This window comes from Juglans microcarpa x Juglans regia, chromosome 5S (genome assembly GCF_004785595.1).
Source record: "Juglans microcarpa x Juglans regia isolate MS1-56 chromosome 5S, Jm3101_v1.0, whole genome shotgun sequence".
Taxonomy (NCBI): Eukaryota; Viridiplantae; Streptophyta; class Magnoliopsida; order Fagales; family Juglandaceae; genus Juglans; species Juglans microcarpa x Juglans regia.
In genome coordinates this window covers 25048935-25067760 of record NC_054603.1, presented here as the reverse complement: position 1 = coordinate 25067760, position 18826 = coordinate 25048935, and the positions used below count along the sequence as shown (strand labels likewise).

The 18826-nt window shown below is 32.1% G+C and overlaps 1 protein-coding gene across 1 annotated transcript; it reads right to left on the bottom strand.

Moving 5' to 3' along the window:
- Window positions 1–6342: 6342 nt before the first annotated feature.
- On the bottom strand, window positions 6343–8372 carry LOC121266756 (transcription factor RAX2). Its single transcript, XM_041170565.1, has 4 exons — window positions 8237–8372; window positions 8013–8202; window positions 7702–7831; window positions 6343–7383 (listed from the first exon to the last, which is right to left on the bottom strand). The coding sequence occupies exons 2-4, from the start codon at window positions 8146–8148 to the stop codon at window positions 6645–6647; spliced, it is 1005 nt and encodes a 334-aa protein (XP_041026499.1). The 5' UTR covers window positions 8149–8202; window positions 8237–8372; the 3' UTR covers window positions 6343–6644.
- Window positions 8373–18826: the final 10454 nt, after the last annotated feature.

Genomic DNA, 18826 nt, shown 5'->3' with positions numbered 1-18826 from the left:
CTCAAAGTTTGAGTTTTGATCTTTACTGAATCCAATGCCAACCTTTTAACTCCCAGTCCATTCAAATTTTAGAGATTTCTTCATTTTATCGAAACCGATGCCAGTGCTCTAATGAAAAGTCATCGAATTCCATAATAAGTTTAAATCATTTTGATCTTCTACAATTTCATTGTCAGTATATGAACCTTCAATCTTCTACAAATCCATCACCACATAGAGATTATCTCAAGTTCTTCACTATTAATACTCATCTTCAATATCCTACAAAATCATATTAGAAGAATATTTTGAATATTCTTTTAACTGGTTGATTTTTTTATATTTATCTTGATAATAGAAATGCAAGTTTACATCTCTGAGTTAGCTAGAACCTGATCCATGGTACATTTAGTACATAAGAACTCTTACATAAGAAGAAAAAAATAAAAAATATCAGTCAATGTTTACGGCCTACATTCATATAAAAATACGTAGGCTGTGTTTAGATATTGAACTGAGTTGAGTTGAGATGATAAAATATTGTTAGAATATTATTTTTTAATATTATTATTATTTTAGAATTTGAAAAAGTTGAATTGTTTATTATATTTTATATTGAGATTTGAAAAGGTTGTAATGATGAGCTGAGATGAGTTTAGATTCCAAACAAAGCGATACACCTCTGACATTGACATCTGCCTCTGATTTATACCTCCGACTCCGATATTAGTATACATAGTTTATAAAAATATGTATTTTTTTTATTGATCATATATACTCCTATAAAAAATCTAAAAACTTATAAAGTTAATGTCAATATTATACTAATATGAGTTAATTATTATAGGATAATATATTTATACTATAATATAAATAAACTAACAATCTAGTATATGTAAACATCATAGTATTATTATATATCATAAATAGTCAAGTAACGAAATAAGATGCTTGACAAACTAATTGTGAATACATATTTACATGTATTAGTCGCTCTGTATTCGTACGTAATAAATCTATATTGGTATTAAGAAGTAACCTAACGCAGGCACCATGAATGTCTGGGCCAGCCCATGTATTATACATACACTACTGGCCCACATATCCCTTGTGTCAATTTATGAAGACCCAATTCAGTGGGCCGTTGATTATTAGATTAAGGGTGCTGATAGAGTCAGAGCAGCAATACGAAGGACAGTCATCTGGAAGCTTATTTTATCTTTTTATTACTTAGTTGTTTAATTGTAGTAATTTCCTATTGGATGTAGCCAAAGGGATATTTTCAATTGTGTCTAGCTGTTGTTGGGTGGTCTTGGCCCCTCACAATCTCAAAAACTAGTTTTAGAGGTAAGACTTTCTCTCACACTTATAAAATTACCAACAACCACTTCCACGATATATGACAACTCCAACAATCTCCCCCTCACACGTCGTGCCCTAGGTCAAAGGCAGTAACAACTCGTTTCTCCTATTAACTACTGGGCTTGACTGTTGGTAAATCTGAGCTCTGATACTATTGTTGGATGGTCTTGGACCTCTCTCAATCTCAAAAACTAGCTCAAGAGGTGAATCTTTCGCTCACACTTATAAACTAACTATCAGCCCCCTTCCACAACCAATGTGGGACAATCCCAACAGTTGTCAGTACTGGTTTTACAAAGTATGTTAGGCATATCCCTTCTAAGGGAACAATAAACGTGTAGTGGTTTTCTTTATGTAAAATATTAATAAGAAATTTTTCCTTCTCTTCATCTTTCTTTGGAGGCCTCTCACTCTCGAAATAAGAATTTCTCCTTTCCTTACATTTCCATTGTGACAATTGGTATCCAGAGTCATTGTTCCTCCTGTTTTAGCCCATATAAAGACTTGAGCAGCTTGCAAACTTGAGAATCACAAAGCTTTGAGAAACCAGGGATAAGTTTTATGTAAACTTTCTCATCTAAATTCCCGTGAAGGAATGCATTGTTTACATCCAATTGATGTAACTCCTAACTATCTATAGTAGCTAAGGCAAGAAAGCAACAAATAGTGGTCAGTTTTGTAATAGGAGAAAAAGTATCAAAAGTAATCAATTCCCTCTTTTTGAGCAACATTTAATATATGTTGATGTTTTCTTTCAACAATAGCATTTTGCTGAGGAGTATAAACACAACTGTGTTGATGTATAACTCTTTACTAGCAAAAAATGTTTTCATATCAAATTCCAATGCATTATTAGTACGAATGGTTTTAACTTTTGTATTAAACTAAGTTTCAACAAAGAAAAAAAAAAAGGATTGTAGATATGATCAAGTTTCAGACCTGGATTTAAGCAAATATACTCAAGTACATCTACTATAATAATCTACAATAGTTAAAAAATACTTGAAAACCATTATATGAAGGAATTGAGAATGGACCCCAAACATTACAATGAATAAGTTCAAAAATTGAGTTAGAGACTAAAGTACTTAATGAAAAAGAAAGTCTTTTCTGTTTGGCAAGAGACAAACATCACAATGACTGTTATTAGGATTAGTAAAGCAAGATACATCAGAAGGCAAGTTATGCAATCTGGAATAAAAAATATGTTCAAGGCAACAATGCCAAAGGTGAGAACTATTTTTGACTAAATTACAGTAAGGAAAAGAAGTCAAATTATATGAAGTAGAATTGCTTGGAACTTGTAGTAAATGGTACAATCCTTGTGAAAGTTTAGCTACTCCAATCTTCCTCTAATAGAACAAGTGTTGAATCTAACAAAAATCATGTGAGAGCAATAAGAAGCAAGATAACTGAAAAGTCAACTTGCTAACTGGAATGAGATTAACAGTAAAGGTTGGAAGATAACATCAGTTAGAACCAAAGTATCAGAAAGTCTAACTGTGTCAATATGTGTAACTCGAGTACAATAACAATTAGGTAATTTCATAGAGATATTGAAAGAAGATGTTACAGAGGAAAATAAGGAAAGTGAACCAATCATATAATTGGTTGCGCTTGAATCAAGAATCCAAGATTGTTGACAAAATTTGTTTGTATCAACATCGGGTAGAACTAAAGATTGAGAGGAAGCAGTAATCGAAATACTTGAAAATGAAGGAGTAGGTGCAGATGAAGATGAGGGTGCAGAGGAAGAAACTGTACCTACTTGATTCACAAAAGATGAGTTAGAATGGGATTGAAGAAATGTAAGGAGCTGTTGACATTGCTCTTGAGAGAATGTAAAGTTTGGAACCAAAACCGAATCTAAAATAGATTGGCTAACAGTGGCTTGATTAGTAGTGGAGTTTCTAGGTTTTGCTTTATATCCAAGTGGGTAACTAAGGACTTTGTAACATTTATTGACTATGTGACCCGATAAATGTGTACAATAAGGGCGTTCTTTGCGAGTAGCAGACTTCTTGCTATTCTTGGGGCCAACAGAACATTTCATAGAATCACGACTACTAGAATCACAGTTAGTAAACATAACAACAGCTTCATTGGAAGGTAAAGAGTCAAAAACAATCTCACATTGTTTTTCCTGTTGAAGAAGAAGAGAAGAAACTTTGTTTATTGGAGGAAATGGATCAGAAATTAAGATCTGACTCCGTAAATGAGCATAAGATTCGTTGAGTCCCATCAAGAACTGTAGAACATAATCATCTTGTTAATATTCAACAATTTTTTTTCATAGCACAACATGAATGCAGAGACATGGGCAAAAAGGAACCATCTCTTCCCAAAAGCTTTCCATTCTAGTGAAATAAGAGCTTACAGAGGATGTTTCTTGTATCAAGGATGCAATAGCTTCCTGGGTCTGGAAAATACGGGGCTGATTGCTTTGGGCAAACCATTTCCTTTTAATTATTCCACATCTCTTTAGTCGAATTGATGTAGATGATAGAAGAAGCGATTTCCTTTGACAAAGCATTGAGTAACCATGACAAAACAACTGTATTACATCAGATCCACATGTGATGCATTGGATCTGTTTTAGAAGGCATTGGCAGAGCACCATCAACAAAACAAAGTTTGTTTTTGGCGATGAAAGATAGAGACATGGATCAATTCCATGGGAGATAGTTAGCTCTAGTCAGTGATTGGGAGACAAGAACAGCTCCAGAATGATCACCACCATGAAGAAAGTAAGGATATTATTCTCATGAGAATGGTGTGGAACGGCAAAAGAAGAAGAAGAAGAATCATCGATGGGCATAGTGAACCTTCACTGAGTTAGGGTTAGGGTTACACCTGATACCATGATAGAGGAAAAATTCTAGAAGACTTGTATTATCTGAAAATTGCACAAATGAATGAAATACACGAAATAAAGGAATAAAACTAAGGTACATGATAACTAAGGTGCACATGATTATATATGATGATTAGGTTAACATTAATATCATATTCACTGGTAATAGTTTGTTAGGCATATCCCTGATAAGGGAACGATAACCATGTAGTGGTTTTCTTTATGCAAAATATTAATTAGAAATATTTCATTCTCTTCTATCCCTATAGTCTCCTCACCCTCGGAGCGATAATTTCCCCTTTCCTTACATTTCCATTGTTACACAAAGATATATGATCAGCTCCGGATAGATGCCACGACTTTTTGGTACCCTCGGATCGATCTATACTCGCTACATACTGTATACTCTCTCTGGAAAAGACAGTACTCCCAGAAAATCTATACCCCGTACGTACGTAGCTTCAAGAAATAAAATATAAAATATGTTTTATAATAATCTTGATCGAGCATAAAACGCCCAAATAAATTAACAATATAGCTGGCAAACCCCATTAGTCTAATTTAAAATATCAGAAGCAAACAAAATAGTGAAGAGGCCGTCAGGTCAATGCGTTTACTCGTCAACGCATGCAGCTCCATCCTTTTTATTTTTCCTAATTTTATTAATTTTCATATATTTAAACCATATGACCCATCAGCATTCATCAACCAAGGATATCAATTCATTATCTTTGGAGTTGGGACCATAACTATTTTCTGGAGCCCTTGGACTGCATGCTTACCCACGAGCTTTCTCTCTCTATATGATTTTTTTTTTTAATCACTTGTCTTTAATTAATATATAAAACTTTGTTCCCCAAGTTGGATTTGTTTTTAATACTTCATTTTGTAATCTAGCTAAAGTTCGTATCTAAGGATAATCAAATGTTTTTTTTTTAATCATGTATTAAAAAAATAATATTTGCAGTGATAGAGTGTGCAAACATCGCTTACTCCCTTAAAAAAATGTATTTAAATTTGAGACATACATGGAAAAATTATTAACAATACATCTCATAATTTTTTAAAGGCAGTACGAGGAGTTTATACACCTTAAAACTACATGCAGTATTACTTATAAAAAGTCAGACAATGAATGATGATATGCTGTCTTTTTTTTTTTCTCTTTTTTCTTTTTCTTTTTTGCCAGCAACTAGTTAATAACTAATTCCAGTGCAAAGGAATCTAGTCACCAAATTCCTTCCATAGACATGTGGTTAATTCTGATAATTACTTTATAGATGCATGCTAAAATTATGAAAAATCTTACTCTTGCTGTGGTTGGAGCTGCAAAAGGGTGTGCATCGGGACCCCATTTTTTTTTTTTTTTTTCTGGTCGAGTCTAGAATTGGAAATCTGGGTGAATTTGGGCAGTTATCCACTCGAATTGCATAGATTTCAAGAAATCTTAATAAATACTTCCGTATACTCTCTTTTATGATTTCCGTATTTTTAATAAAAAATGATTGTGTTATAAAGAATTTTTATACCTGACACTTCTTTTAGAATAATAAAAAAAAATATTTTTAAATTAATTTCAGTAGTAGCATTCTGGTTTTTCCGAAAATTTTTAAAAGTGATTTTATACTTAAACCTAAGGAGCGGGGTGTGACACAAATCGGATAATCTATTGTCCATATCCACTTGTTCAAATTTGTTTGTGGGTCTGTATATCAGGGTTTTAACTTTTAATTGGCTTTGACCAAATTTTCTCCACCTCAAATGCCATATTCTGTACTACTGAAAAAGTAATAAATCAGGTTACATGTGCCCGCTTGGTAATTCTATAATAAAGATCAACATCAAATGGATCAACCCAACAAGATGTCCATATTAATGTTCTAATGCCTACTTTTTTCTTTGTGTAATAGTGCTGTACTGTTTATATATAGATTAAGATTAAGATTAAGATCGAGCTATTTTTTTACTGTTACAAGGCAATACCGACAAAAACTTGTCAAGATTCGAGTTCAAATTTATAAATCTTATAGGGAAAGGTTCCAAATGCAGGCAAAAAAAAAAAAAAAAAAAAAAAAAAAAAAAATTGAAGTGGTAAAGGGAAAGAAAAGTAACTCAAGTGACTGCATGTTGCTTTACAGTTGAATTCATGAAACATAATGCTTGTCTAGTTTCCATGAAACTTTTACCCAAACAGGTGCAAGCGTACTAACATATGCATCTTTTCACAGAAAGAAATGCACAACTTTTACCTGTACTGTCAATAAAGAGTGTTTCCATCAAGAACATCAACAAATTCCCACAAACACGAGTCCAAATTTGACTCTTTCAAATTTTTTTTTTTTTTCTTTCCTAAGCCAATCTTTAATCTGTTTGCTAAGTTGAATCTTCAATCATCCCATCCTTTCTTTGCAAATCTTTTTTATTTTACCCACAGCCAGCATCAGTAGTACTAGTACAACATCTTTTCCTGGGTCTCGTGTTCATCAAACAAGACGCTGTTGCCACCAGTAGAGCTAATCAACTGCTTAATTTCTTCAAGGCCGTAGTCTAATGGGGTTTCTTCCCACATACCATTTTGCTTTTCCATCCAATCGTTAACATTATCACCACCATTAGAAGTCAAGAGAGAGCTCTGGTTTCCTTGGGCCCCATTGAAAAAGCAGTTCTTTAGATCCAGCACTTGTCCTTCACCACAAGTTTCAACTGCTCCAACTCCTGTGATGCCACCACCATATTCAAAGTCTCCTTCTTTGCTATGGCTGATGAGATTATTGGAGCTTCTATCAGAAGAGCTGCAGCTAGCTTCACTTCCAAAGCTTCGCTGAATATCTTTTACAAGGTAATTTTGCTGCTGAACTACATAGCTTTCTTGGTCTTGAAGAAATGGGGCTGCATAACTGGAATAATTGTCCCTCAAAGAGCTTGAGGTGAATGAAAAGGGTTCTATTTCTGTAAAAGCAGTGGTTGGAGTGTAGTAACTAGTACTACTGTTGCTGCCTTTGTATGATATTGAAGGTGTTGCAGATGATGATATTGAGGATGTTGAAATTTGAAGCAAAGTTGAATGGAGATTTATCCTCTGGGCTTGAGGTAACATACCCACCAGTTTCTTCTTCAGCTTGGTGTTCCAGTAGTTCTTAATATCGTTATCAGTTCTGCCTGGCAACTGAGCTGCTATTATTGACCACCTGCATTTTGGATCAGTTGTGAAGTTCCATGAGAAGAAATGTACCTGAGCATCTATCTGATCTAAACTTGGCATGCATGGATAGCAATTATCCCTCCCCTCAATTTCAAACGAAGACAGAAGAACAGAAAAATATATCTTTTTGAGACAGTAAATTCTCTGAACAAGTGATCTCCTTTCCTCTAACTTCCCAAGAATAGAACAATTAACATAATCTTCATCGTTATAAAAGAAAACCAAATCTAAGCTAGCCCCAGATAAAAAAATTACGAAGTAAATACGAAAAAAAAGGACAGTAATCGGAAACAACTAAGATTACCTGCTTCCGATTGTAGCAAAGAGGCTGCAAATTATCCTATCTTCATCATCAGAAAAGTCACCGTGTTTAATGTTGGGTCTGAGATAGTTTAGCCATCTTAATCTGCAGCTTTTCCCACACCTCTTAAGACCTGATGGGGTCAAGCCATTGGTGATGACCAAAAATAAAAGAGTAAGAGATACTCCCTACATTCTCTAATCAATATAAAGAAGAGGGTGACATTTCTCTTGGAATTAATATCTTGCCAGCTTTCTATAAAGCCCAAAAATAAAAAGAGCAAACAAAAAAAGGAAGGAAAAAAAGTTTCTTACCAGCTTTCTGAGGAAGAGAAATCCAATTCCGTCCAGTCCCATATTTTTCTATGTACTCTTTCAGCTTTGCATCTTCTTCAGGTGACCATGGCCCTCTTTTCACATTCGACTTGTCGCAACAAGGAGCCCTTCCCATCTCCTCTCTCTGTATTAATGTATGAGTACTCTCTCTCTCTCTCTCTCTCTCTCTCTCTCTCTCTCTCTCTCTCTCTCTCTCTCTCTCAGATACCTATGCTGTGATTCAAGTGGGGCTTTCAAAATGGGTGATGCTACATGTTTCTTCACAATACTTGGGTTATGGGAACTGGGGACATATTTATTGAGAGTTAACAGAAGTCAAAAGACAGCCTTTCTCTCTAATCTCAATCATCAAAGTTCCAACCTCTCTTTAATAGCTGAAAGAAGTTTCCATCACCCAAAAAAAAAAAAAAAAAAAAAAAGAAAAAAAGGGAAAAAAAAAATCAGCAGCAGTTGGAGCTATACCTGGTCTCTCTCCCCATCACTCACACAACGAATCCAAATTAGTCAGCCTAAACAACGATACACACTATCGATCTGTTACTCATGAAAACGATCGGCTATTGCTATGTTTTCCAAGCCGTAGGGTTGTTTTTTTTGTGGAAAAATAGGGTTGAGTCATCGGCACGTAGTGTTGTCAAATTGGCGGTCCAATCATATCATACATTAAAAGTAATTTATTTGACATTCACTTGGTAAGCAATCTATCCATATATTCAACCTTTTTTTTTTTTTATTATTTGAATGGACCATGCATTATTTTGTAACTAGTAAGTGAGATTAATTAGGTTAAATGTTTAGGCATACCCTAGTTTTAATGGGGTCAAACTTAAATTTTAAGACTACTACATATGCATACGAGTAATGCTATATATTACATTCTTATCTCATTTTCATCTTAATTTTTAAATATGAAATTTTTCATTGCCATTGGATCATTTTTTAACTTTTCGAAAAAAATAAATCCAAGGTTAACGGATACGTAACGCCACCTCATCATAGGAAGATGATGAGAATGAAATAGTATATATATAGAATTTTCCAATATATATATATGTGTGTATTTTTATAATGGTACAGTATCTCCCATATTTGTAACCTCGAAACTCATGCTACCTCCTATCGAGATGACGTTCGACATTCTTAGCAAGATGTTCCATTTGAGCATCAAGGGTTGAGATACATACATTTGGAGTTGTGTTATCTTAGGGTACTTGGGACTAGTTTTCGGGATTTTCCAATATAGGGTACTATGTTGGCCGGTTTGACTTAACGTTCATTTGAAAGTTCGATAGGAAAAAATCGATTGGTGATCATGGGATCGTTCATTTATAGTGTTAGTATTTATTTAATTCCCCCCTTGTAATTTGCAGGCTTGGGTACTGTTGTTTTTGTTATTTTTTGTTTGTTCTTTCTCTGTTTTGCTGTTGTCTCCTAACAACAAATTTTTGACTCTGATGGTATGGAACCAAGTTTAGGTTAGAATTAGCATTTCAAACATAGAGTTAAAACGTAAAAAATATGGACTCCACATGAAACTCTTACTCCGGAAGCGGGAAGAGGGAGGAGCTCAGCTGCTCCCTCGACGCTCTCACCGCCAACTCATGACTCTTTTGATCTCGATATCTGCATTATTCTCACTCTCTTTTTTTTTTTCCCTTCTTTCGGATATGTAGCAATCTAGCCACTTAGTTGATTGTATATTTACTTTATAAACCAATCTCTCTCTCTCTCTCTCTCTCTCTCTCTCTCTCTTTTTTAAATGAGAAAAATAAACCAAACTCTTTTAAGTTATTCAAACATGTTGATTTTATGATATCATTCATTGTTTGTCTCCCAATTGATAGAAGCACTGTAGTTATATGGTCATTATCTCATATAGTACTAGCTAGTAGTATTCGTTTCTCAAATTAAAAAATAAAACATATAAAATAATTTGCAATGGCACTCATGCGTGACGTATATACTAAATAAATAGGGACTCAGTCATTACTAATAAGAAATTAAGTATAACATTTGAAAAGAATGACCTTGTAATTATCCATGCTCATGCATGCAGGTCGCGGTATATATATATATATATATATATATATATATATATAGCTCATTGTTAGCTACTTTCTTCTTTGATTATGACACTTTAATCCATCATGTGATAATTAATTAATATTCCCTTTAAAGATAACTTAAAAAATACTCGAGATTAATCAATAAAGATCAGATCAATAGCTCTCTCAGGGCCCATCTGATTACTTATTTGAAAGGAAAAATTAAACTAAATAAGCCTCGTCCACCTTGAAGGATACGCTAGCTTCTGATGTGCTTTTTTTCTCACCCTAGAAAAATACTTCTGGTTCTTAATTTGGTTTCTGTCACGACTTCTCTCCCAATCCAAAATCCCATAGGCTAGCTAGCTGGATGTTTTGACCTCTATTCCCTTAATTTCACATGTTCTACAGCCACAATTAATGCTTTTGATGACTTTATAAACCCACTCTAATCAGTTAGATTTGTGGAGAAAATTGTTCATTCTGATTTTCTCTTTTGTTGAAATTCTGAAGTCCGATTTGTGAAATAGTATTTTAACAGATGTGATCGAGGATAATAAAATTTCGGACGAAAAGTTGTAAAACATAAAAAAAAAAAATTATAATTTTAGGATTTATATATACTACAAGAAAAATAGTATTTGTGTCGAATTATTTACAAAAACAGTCTCATTTTGACAGAAAATAATTATTTTTTTAAGAAATAACTGGTCATAAATAAGCAGTTTTCTCAACTCCATGTAACCTAAGTCGTCATCAATTTAGCCTTTTGAAAAGTTAATGTATAGAATCACCGGCCACCGGCTAAGAATATATAAATGGAGCATATATATATATATATATATATATATATATATATATATAAGTCTTGAGGAAGAAATCAATCAATATATGGTGGAAAGGGGAACTATATAAAAACCAGCAGCCAGGGTAGTTTAAATGGTTGAACCCGCCCTATATCTAGACATGACGTTCGTTATCTTTAGTACCTATCTACCGACACAACAACTCTTAATAACTTTGTCTTCATGTCTTCACTATCTAATATCGATTCTTTACATTAAACAAGAAAAAAACAAAGCATTTTCTGATAATTAACATCTCTCCCTTGTATCGGCAACAATATTAATTGTCCATACTCGAGCAATATTCAAAGAACTCATGACGCACGAGCCCTTTGGACATGAGTACTCAATCCTGATCTATGCATGTATGCATTCAGCAAGATCAAGCATGCATCGATGTAACAAGATCTGAATGCGAGATTTTGATTAGATTTTCTTACAGAGTAATACTATGTATAATTATAGAGTGTGCAAGTGTCACGTAGTTATTTTGAAAGAGAGTAGGGTCCACTATTAAAAAATTAATTTTTTTTTTCATGTGAATCTCGTATTTATTTATTTTTTTTTCAAAATGATTACACGATTCTTGCGTACTCATGACTGCAACTATCATTTCTTTTTATTATATTACTATATATGATAGATGCTGAAAAATAAAAAATTTTAATGATTCTGTTATCGTCAACCTAGCTTTATCCGAAATTGAGAGCCTTTATGTTTCCCGTGACGTTGTTTAATTTCTTGCACACGTTGGGTAAGGTTAATAAATTTATACATTATTTTCTAAAAAAACGTCATTCAATATTTATCTGTCCAATAAAAAGGGCAATTCCGTTCTTTGTACAGTTAAAAGAATGGCACTTATCTCCTAAAGAAGTCTTCTATTGAATCTAAATAAAAATAAATAAAAATCCGCTTTTCCCAATCTTAAAAAATAAAATAAAATAAAAGGCCTTATTTCATATACTTAAAGGAGATTCGCATTTGTAGTTTTAATTTAAAGACTCATTTGTTTTTACAATTCATCTTAATTCATCTTATCTAATCATCTAATTATTACAACTTTTTCAAATTTTTACACAAAATAAAAGAAACAAATCAAATTTTTTCAAATTTTAAAATAAAAATAATATTAAAAAAATATATTTTAATAATATTTTATTTAACTTTTTACTTTAATCTCAACTCATCTAAATTACAAAAACAAACGATACAAAGTTTTTCCTAACACATCTTTTTAGTTTTCTCGAAAAACTTAAGAGACCCGATAAGTTTTTACCGTTGATGACTACTGATCAGTTACCTTCACACACGATAAGGGAGACAACCAATTAAATCTTAGAAATAGATTAAGGTGCTAACATTTGTACTCTCGTAAAAACTTTATTTATTGTTTATTGGCTCAAAGTATGGTTACTTAGCTACCTTAATACAATACTTTTTATTTGAAAAATTTAACCATATGAAAATTTTTAGCGACAAGTAGATCATTTTAAAAAAGTAAATTATTTATAAACTGATGTGGCTTGATAAAATAAGTTAGATTATAAAATTACTTTTAGTTTAAAGTAGAAATAATATATCACACGAAATTATGTCAGTTTGTAAGTTTATTTGTGTGAACTCTCTTTGTGACTGTAATTCTATTTTTTAATTATTTCAATACATCACACAGTTTACTATTGGTATATATAAAAGCGAGAGCTTGTTGTTGATGTGTATTATAAACTACATTTTACAAACATTAATGCTATTCACTACAACATATCTGACCTTTTGGGATAAAATTATTTTTGTCCGAAAATGTCACTTTTAGGGACGAAATTCTTCGTCCGTCCCAGAAAGTCACAGTAGTCTGATTATCTTTTGAACAAGACACTTGACGTTCGAACGAAGGAATTTGGGACTAAAATATATCGTCCCCAAACATATTTACTGTTCGAACTGATAGTACACTATTCGAACTAACATAAATTTCTATTCCAACATATAATTGTAGCTCAAATGGATAATTTGGTGAGAGAACTGTACATTGTTTGGGCGTGAAGTATCGGATGTTGTTGGAACTGAAAATTTTTTGTTCAAATGTAAACGATGTTGTTTGAACGAATACGTGTTGTTCGAACTCACAGTGCCCATTCAAACTTACAACATTTTAGTTTCATAAAATATAAAAGCAGATCATGTGTAAATATTTATACATAATGCCCATTGTGTAAAACCATTAGGTAGATAAAAAAACTATATTAAAATATATAACATGTCACAAAAAAAGTTGATGTCTAATAATTAGTTTAGCCCATGCCCAGAGTCCTAACAATCAGCTCTATCTCCTTCAAATGAGCATCCACCCTATTTATGAGAGGCATCATGCTCCTGTCAATATCAACAACAAGGCTCATCTGTAGCTCAGGAATTGCCACACAAATCTCTGGGAAAAATATTAGCAACAACATCACGTATATTTGTGCACACAATATCAATAAATGATGCACGGATCTTGGTGAGTACAATATCAGTTATCTCATCTATACATGCAATTGCTGCAGTGGCGGTAGTATGTCTCCTTGAGGTGGAAAACTCATGGCCTCAATAGGCTTTGACTGTTGCATAGTACAGAGGTGGCTTGCGCTTTTGCCCAATGTAATAATATTTATTGGGCCGATTTGTGATTGCTGACGCTTAGAAGAATTGACCTCCACTCCTGCAGATAGAAGGAAAAGGCAAACTACTCCCGGGCAAGTACTTAAGCTTGATTTGGATAGCAAAATTTTTCAATCTCATCTCATCTCATATCCAAACATCACAAATAGAAACACTTTGCAATTTTAAATTTTTAAATTTTTTATCTAATCATTACCTAATCATTACAATTTTTTTAAATTTTCAAACAAAACACAAAAATGATTCAATTCTTCAAATTTCAAAATAAAAATAATATTTTAATTTTATAATATTTTTCTTCAACTTTTTCACTCTCCCTTCCCAAAGTCCCATAAAATATTTTAACTAAAATCATTTCACTACTATTTACTGATTATCTTATCTCATCTCACTATTCAAACGAGACCTAGATGTATCTCTAATCCGGGATAGGCAATATAAGGGCAGATCAATCAGATTGCCTCTCTCCAATCACAATTGTTGGACATGCCATTTTTCCTTTAGTGCTCCACCCAAATAAGTTTCCGTAAGCGAGAAATTCATTTATTTTCCACAATAATGTTGCATGCATATAGAAGCTCCTTGAGATTGACATATCAAAGGTTTGCATGCCTATTTCCCACAACTCTTGTAACTCTGCAATCAGTGGTTGAAGATAAAGTCGATGTCGTTCCTTGATGATCTGGGCCCTGGGATAAGCAAGGTCATCATAAAATACCGATCCTTCATACACTTTCAACGAGGCAAGTTGTATGGCATTAATACGACAGACCAAGTGCTATGGGAAGTACTTCTTTTGTAATATCTTGAGGTCTACGAGGTTGTGTGACAGCTACATGACAGGAAAATAGACTACATTTAATGTGTTTTTATCATAATTATAATGTTAGTAATTTATGTATTTATTCATAGTTATACTGTGCTTTGAATCATAGAAGCCTGATATCCCATCCTCACTAGGCAAGTCCAACGACGAGTTAGGAATAGGTGTCAAAGAACATATTTCTTTTTGTTTTGGCAGCATAGTTTTCTATGCATATTCGAACTAAAAGGTAGTACGTCCGAACCATTTATGGTCACGTTCTTCGAACGATTATATCCCTTATTCGTGTGGTCATGTCTTCAATATTTGAATGACCTCGCATCCCCTTCTAACACTTCACAACCTATTTGAACCTGACTAAAGTGTTCAAATACTGGCCTTACATCATAAGAGTTTGAACAATATTCTATGTTCTAATGAAAGTTGGTCGTTCGAATGCTTTGTTAAGGATGGAATGACTTCATATTGAAATTTTTTTTCCATTCGAAGAACTTTGAACAGGTCAGAAAACTTTTGTCCGAAAAGATATTTTTTAGAACAAAATTTTTTCTCGTCCCAAATTGTCTTTCGCAACAGACTTATTGGGACAAATTAGGGATGTAATTTTTCTATCCTTAAATGTCTTTTGGGACGAAATCCCATTATTTTGAGATGGAATTTTTTGTTCTAAAAGAGGGTTTTTGTTGTATTGAGTTATCATCTCTTTTAAATTTTTTATATCTCCTAATATATCGTAAGATGATTGAAAAATTATTTATTATTTAATCTATCAATTATTTGATGCCACATTATGAAAAAAATGAAAGAACAACGACTGAATAGATGGTGATCAATATCACTTTTGTTATGCAAAGGAGAAGGAGCTAGCGTTGCACAAACGTACCTTTGAGCTGGCCGCCAAAGTTAGGTGAAAATCAAACTTACCTTCTTTCTCCTTACTTAGATTTTTCTTTATTTTAAAAACTTTTAGAAGAGGACGGCCTAACCGAAACTTCTTTCCATTTCTTTATAAAGTAAAGTTGAGAATATAGTTTATAGATAGATAAAACGGGATTGTCTTCTCCCACTATCTATTTCCGTTATTATTAATGAGGAGGCCTGGAGATTTAGACATTGTTTATTTTTATAACTTCTTTCAATTCATTTTATCTTATTTTATTTAATTATTATAATTTTTTTAAATTCACACATAAAATAAAATAAATAATTCAATTTTTTCAACTCATAAAATAAAAATAATATTAAAAAAATTTATTCTAACAATATTTTATTTAATTTTTAACTTTAATCTCTACTCATCTCATCTCATTTTATCTACGAAAACAAATGATGTCATATTTCCTTCAATATAGACAAGGATATCCAAGCATCTAGTGAACTGAATTTTCCCAACGTCCCAAAGACTTCTTTTATTGATGTCATATATATATATATATGCTATAAGAAAACTGTTTAATTATAACTAGTTATTTCATGTCAAAATGAGTTTATTTTCATCATAAATAATTACTTTCATCGCAAATAATCCGTCATATATATATAAATGCATGCATGGCTAAAATTTGTAGAAGTGACGAGTATATATATATATATATATATATATATATATATGATAAGACTTATGCATTTAGCCATGAGAATAGGCAAATAGATTTGCTCAAACTATGTCATTTCACGAATGCATATATAAATTAAAAAAATAAATATAAAAAATGACATTTCTTAATAACAAAATTTTAGCTGATCATGAGTTGGCAAGGACTTAAAAAGCAAAATCCGTGAAGCACGCTGGTTTCGTGCATAACAGGACAAACACTACCTAAAAAAAAGTAAAAGGACAAGCGTCTTCACTTGCATTGACTTTTGATGAGAATATTACAAAGATGAAGTTTCCAATACGTTACGTATTAATTAATAATTAAATTAATTAATTTGTTGGGCTACCTAATCTACAACGAACTTAATCTTTATATTTGCAGCCACAGGACCACACCTAAAACGTACGATTTTCCCTCAAAGTTGTTGTTCCTACCTATGTAGTTTCCAACTGCGACATTAATTATGTTGTCATGATCACTCATATACTCATAATAACAAATTATGAGTAATTTCATAATTTTTTTTTTAATTTTTTTAAGTACCTCTGTGTTGTTCTTCGTTAGATGAGTAGCTGTAACCAACCATTTTATATTCATTGACTCATCAAGCGTGAGTGATGCATTGCAGCCAGTGACTTTGCTTTTAGCGTTACCATATATGCATTGCAGTAGTTCTGAGAAAATGGCAGAGAAGAGAGAGAAAAAAATAATAAAATAAAAATTTGCTCTATTTACGGGATGATTTAAACACAATATTTTTTATAATATTTTACAAAACTATATTTTAAATTAAGAGTATTTTTATAAAATATCTTATAAAAATAATATCATTTTATAAAAATATTCTTATTATATAACATTATTATATAATGTATTGTGTATATATTTATTACTCATGTAGCAAATATGGCTTTACTTTAGCGTTACTGTAGCTAAAACTCGGTTTGAGTGACTTTGCCTAATCCGGTTTTCTGTCTGTAATAGTTAAATGTGGGACTTTTTTTGCGAGAATGCTCTCAAAGGTTGTATGTATATCATTTTGTTTATAAATAAATTGCATGTTTTGGGAGAATCTTTTAAATAAAATATCTAGGGGGTAACCAGTCAAGTTTAATCCGGTTTGAGATAAATTTTAAAAACCATTCGATATATAACAGTCTTAAAAATTTAAGAATCGATACAGATTGATTCATCACCGAAATCAAAATTTTTATTGATGATTTTTCCTATTTACCTTTTATACATATGGCACTACATAAATTTTTGAAACACTAAATTTAATTATTAGAATTTAGTATTAATTATTAACAATTACTTATTCATTAGTGCCTAATTATACCGTTATAGTATAAATAGTGTCTAATTTATTAGTGAGACTAAATTATTAGTTATTAGTGAGATTAATTTATTAGTTATAAGATTAATAGATATGAATAATAAGATTAAAATATCATATTATATTAATTAGTAATTTAGAATATAATATATATATAATATAATATAAAAAATATTTTATATATAATATAAAAAATTAATGTGTATATATATATACACACACCTGTCTGATTATGTTTAAATCGATTTTTAAAATATGAAAATTGGTATTGAACTAGTTTAAGAACAATTTCGGTTGTAAGAATCGGTACGGACTGGACTGGATATGAACCGGACTTGACCCACCGGTTTGGTTAGTTCAACCGAGTTTCTGAACTATTTTTAGGCCCGTACAAATATGTATCTCCAACAAATTACTGTAAGCTGTAATGTTAGTGTACTGTAGTCGTTACCTATCGATGTCATCCTCACCATTTGGCCAATCAAGAATACACAAGCGTTGTGAGCTAGCTGTTCCTTCCCCACCCAAATAGAAGAAAGTGAACATTGTATAAAAGTCACATACTGGCAACACGTTTTGCACAATCTGGTGATATCGAATTCTCTAGTCATTGCTTAATTTTCTTGGTGCCCATCGTGCCCTAAAAATCACTAAGGCAAGAGTTTATAATTTGGATTGAATTGAAATTAACTCAACTCAACTCAGTTTAATTTTAAATTAAGTCTAATATTTAAACATTCAATTCTCAAATCACTAAATTCATATAAACTTAAAACCTCTTTATATGTAAGACTCACAACTTTTTTCAACTAATACATCTTTACGCGCAGAACCTACAATCTTTTTTTAACTTTTCATACATACATCTAAACTTATTTTAATATTCAAACATATTTAAACTCATCTTAGTTGGGTTCTATAAAACTCACTTTACTATCTCAACTCACTATTATTCATAAAGAATTCAACACATCTCAACTCAACTTAATATCTAAACGAGGCGTAAGACATTCTATGGAAGTATTAATAAATATGCATCCATTAGATGAACTAGTTTCAAAAAGCATTACGCACCTAAATGTATACATTGCCAGGAAGCTTTAACTTGAACTGTGGAAAATGTTTGTGTTGTTGCATTGGATATAAGGATGCACACTGGTTATGTGCATGAGCTTTAGAGTATTGGCATTTGATTGATCAAATGTCTTTTTATCTTTATATTTGACTAATTTTAACAATAATTGGCCCACATTGAATTAGCTAAAGACATTTCATCTCAAATATGAGCTACAATAATTTTATTTTTCTTTCCAAAGATGAAAAGTCCTGTAGTAAATCTAAACTCATTGTTTATTATATTTTGGCTCCTTCTCTCTTCTGCGGCTCTTTTTCTTCTTCTTTCCCTCGACTTTTATTTCTCTTCTTCTTCCATTTTCTCTTCCGCATCTCTTCCTTCTTTCTCTTCTTCTATTATTTTTTCTG

Excerpts from the sequence above, each read along its gene's own strand:
- LOC121266756 (XM_041170565.1), bottom strand. The coding sequence starts at position 8,148 with ATGGGAAGGGCTCCTTGTTGCGACAAGTCGAATGTGAAAAGAGGGCCA. Across the intron at positions 7,832-8,012 it reads TTCTCTTCCTCAGAAAGCTG|GTCTTAAGAGGTGTGGGAAA; the intron begins GTAAGAAACTTT and ends TGACCCCATCAG. Across the intron at positions 7,384-7,701 it reads TTTGCTACAATCGGAAGCAG|GTGGTCAATAATAGCAGCTC; the intron begins GTAATCTTAGTT and ends TCCAAAATGCAG.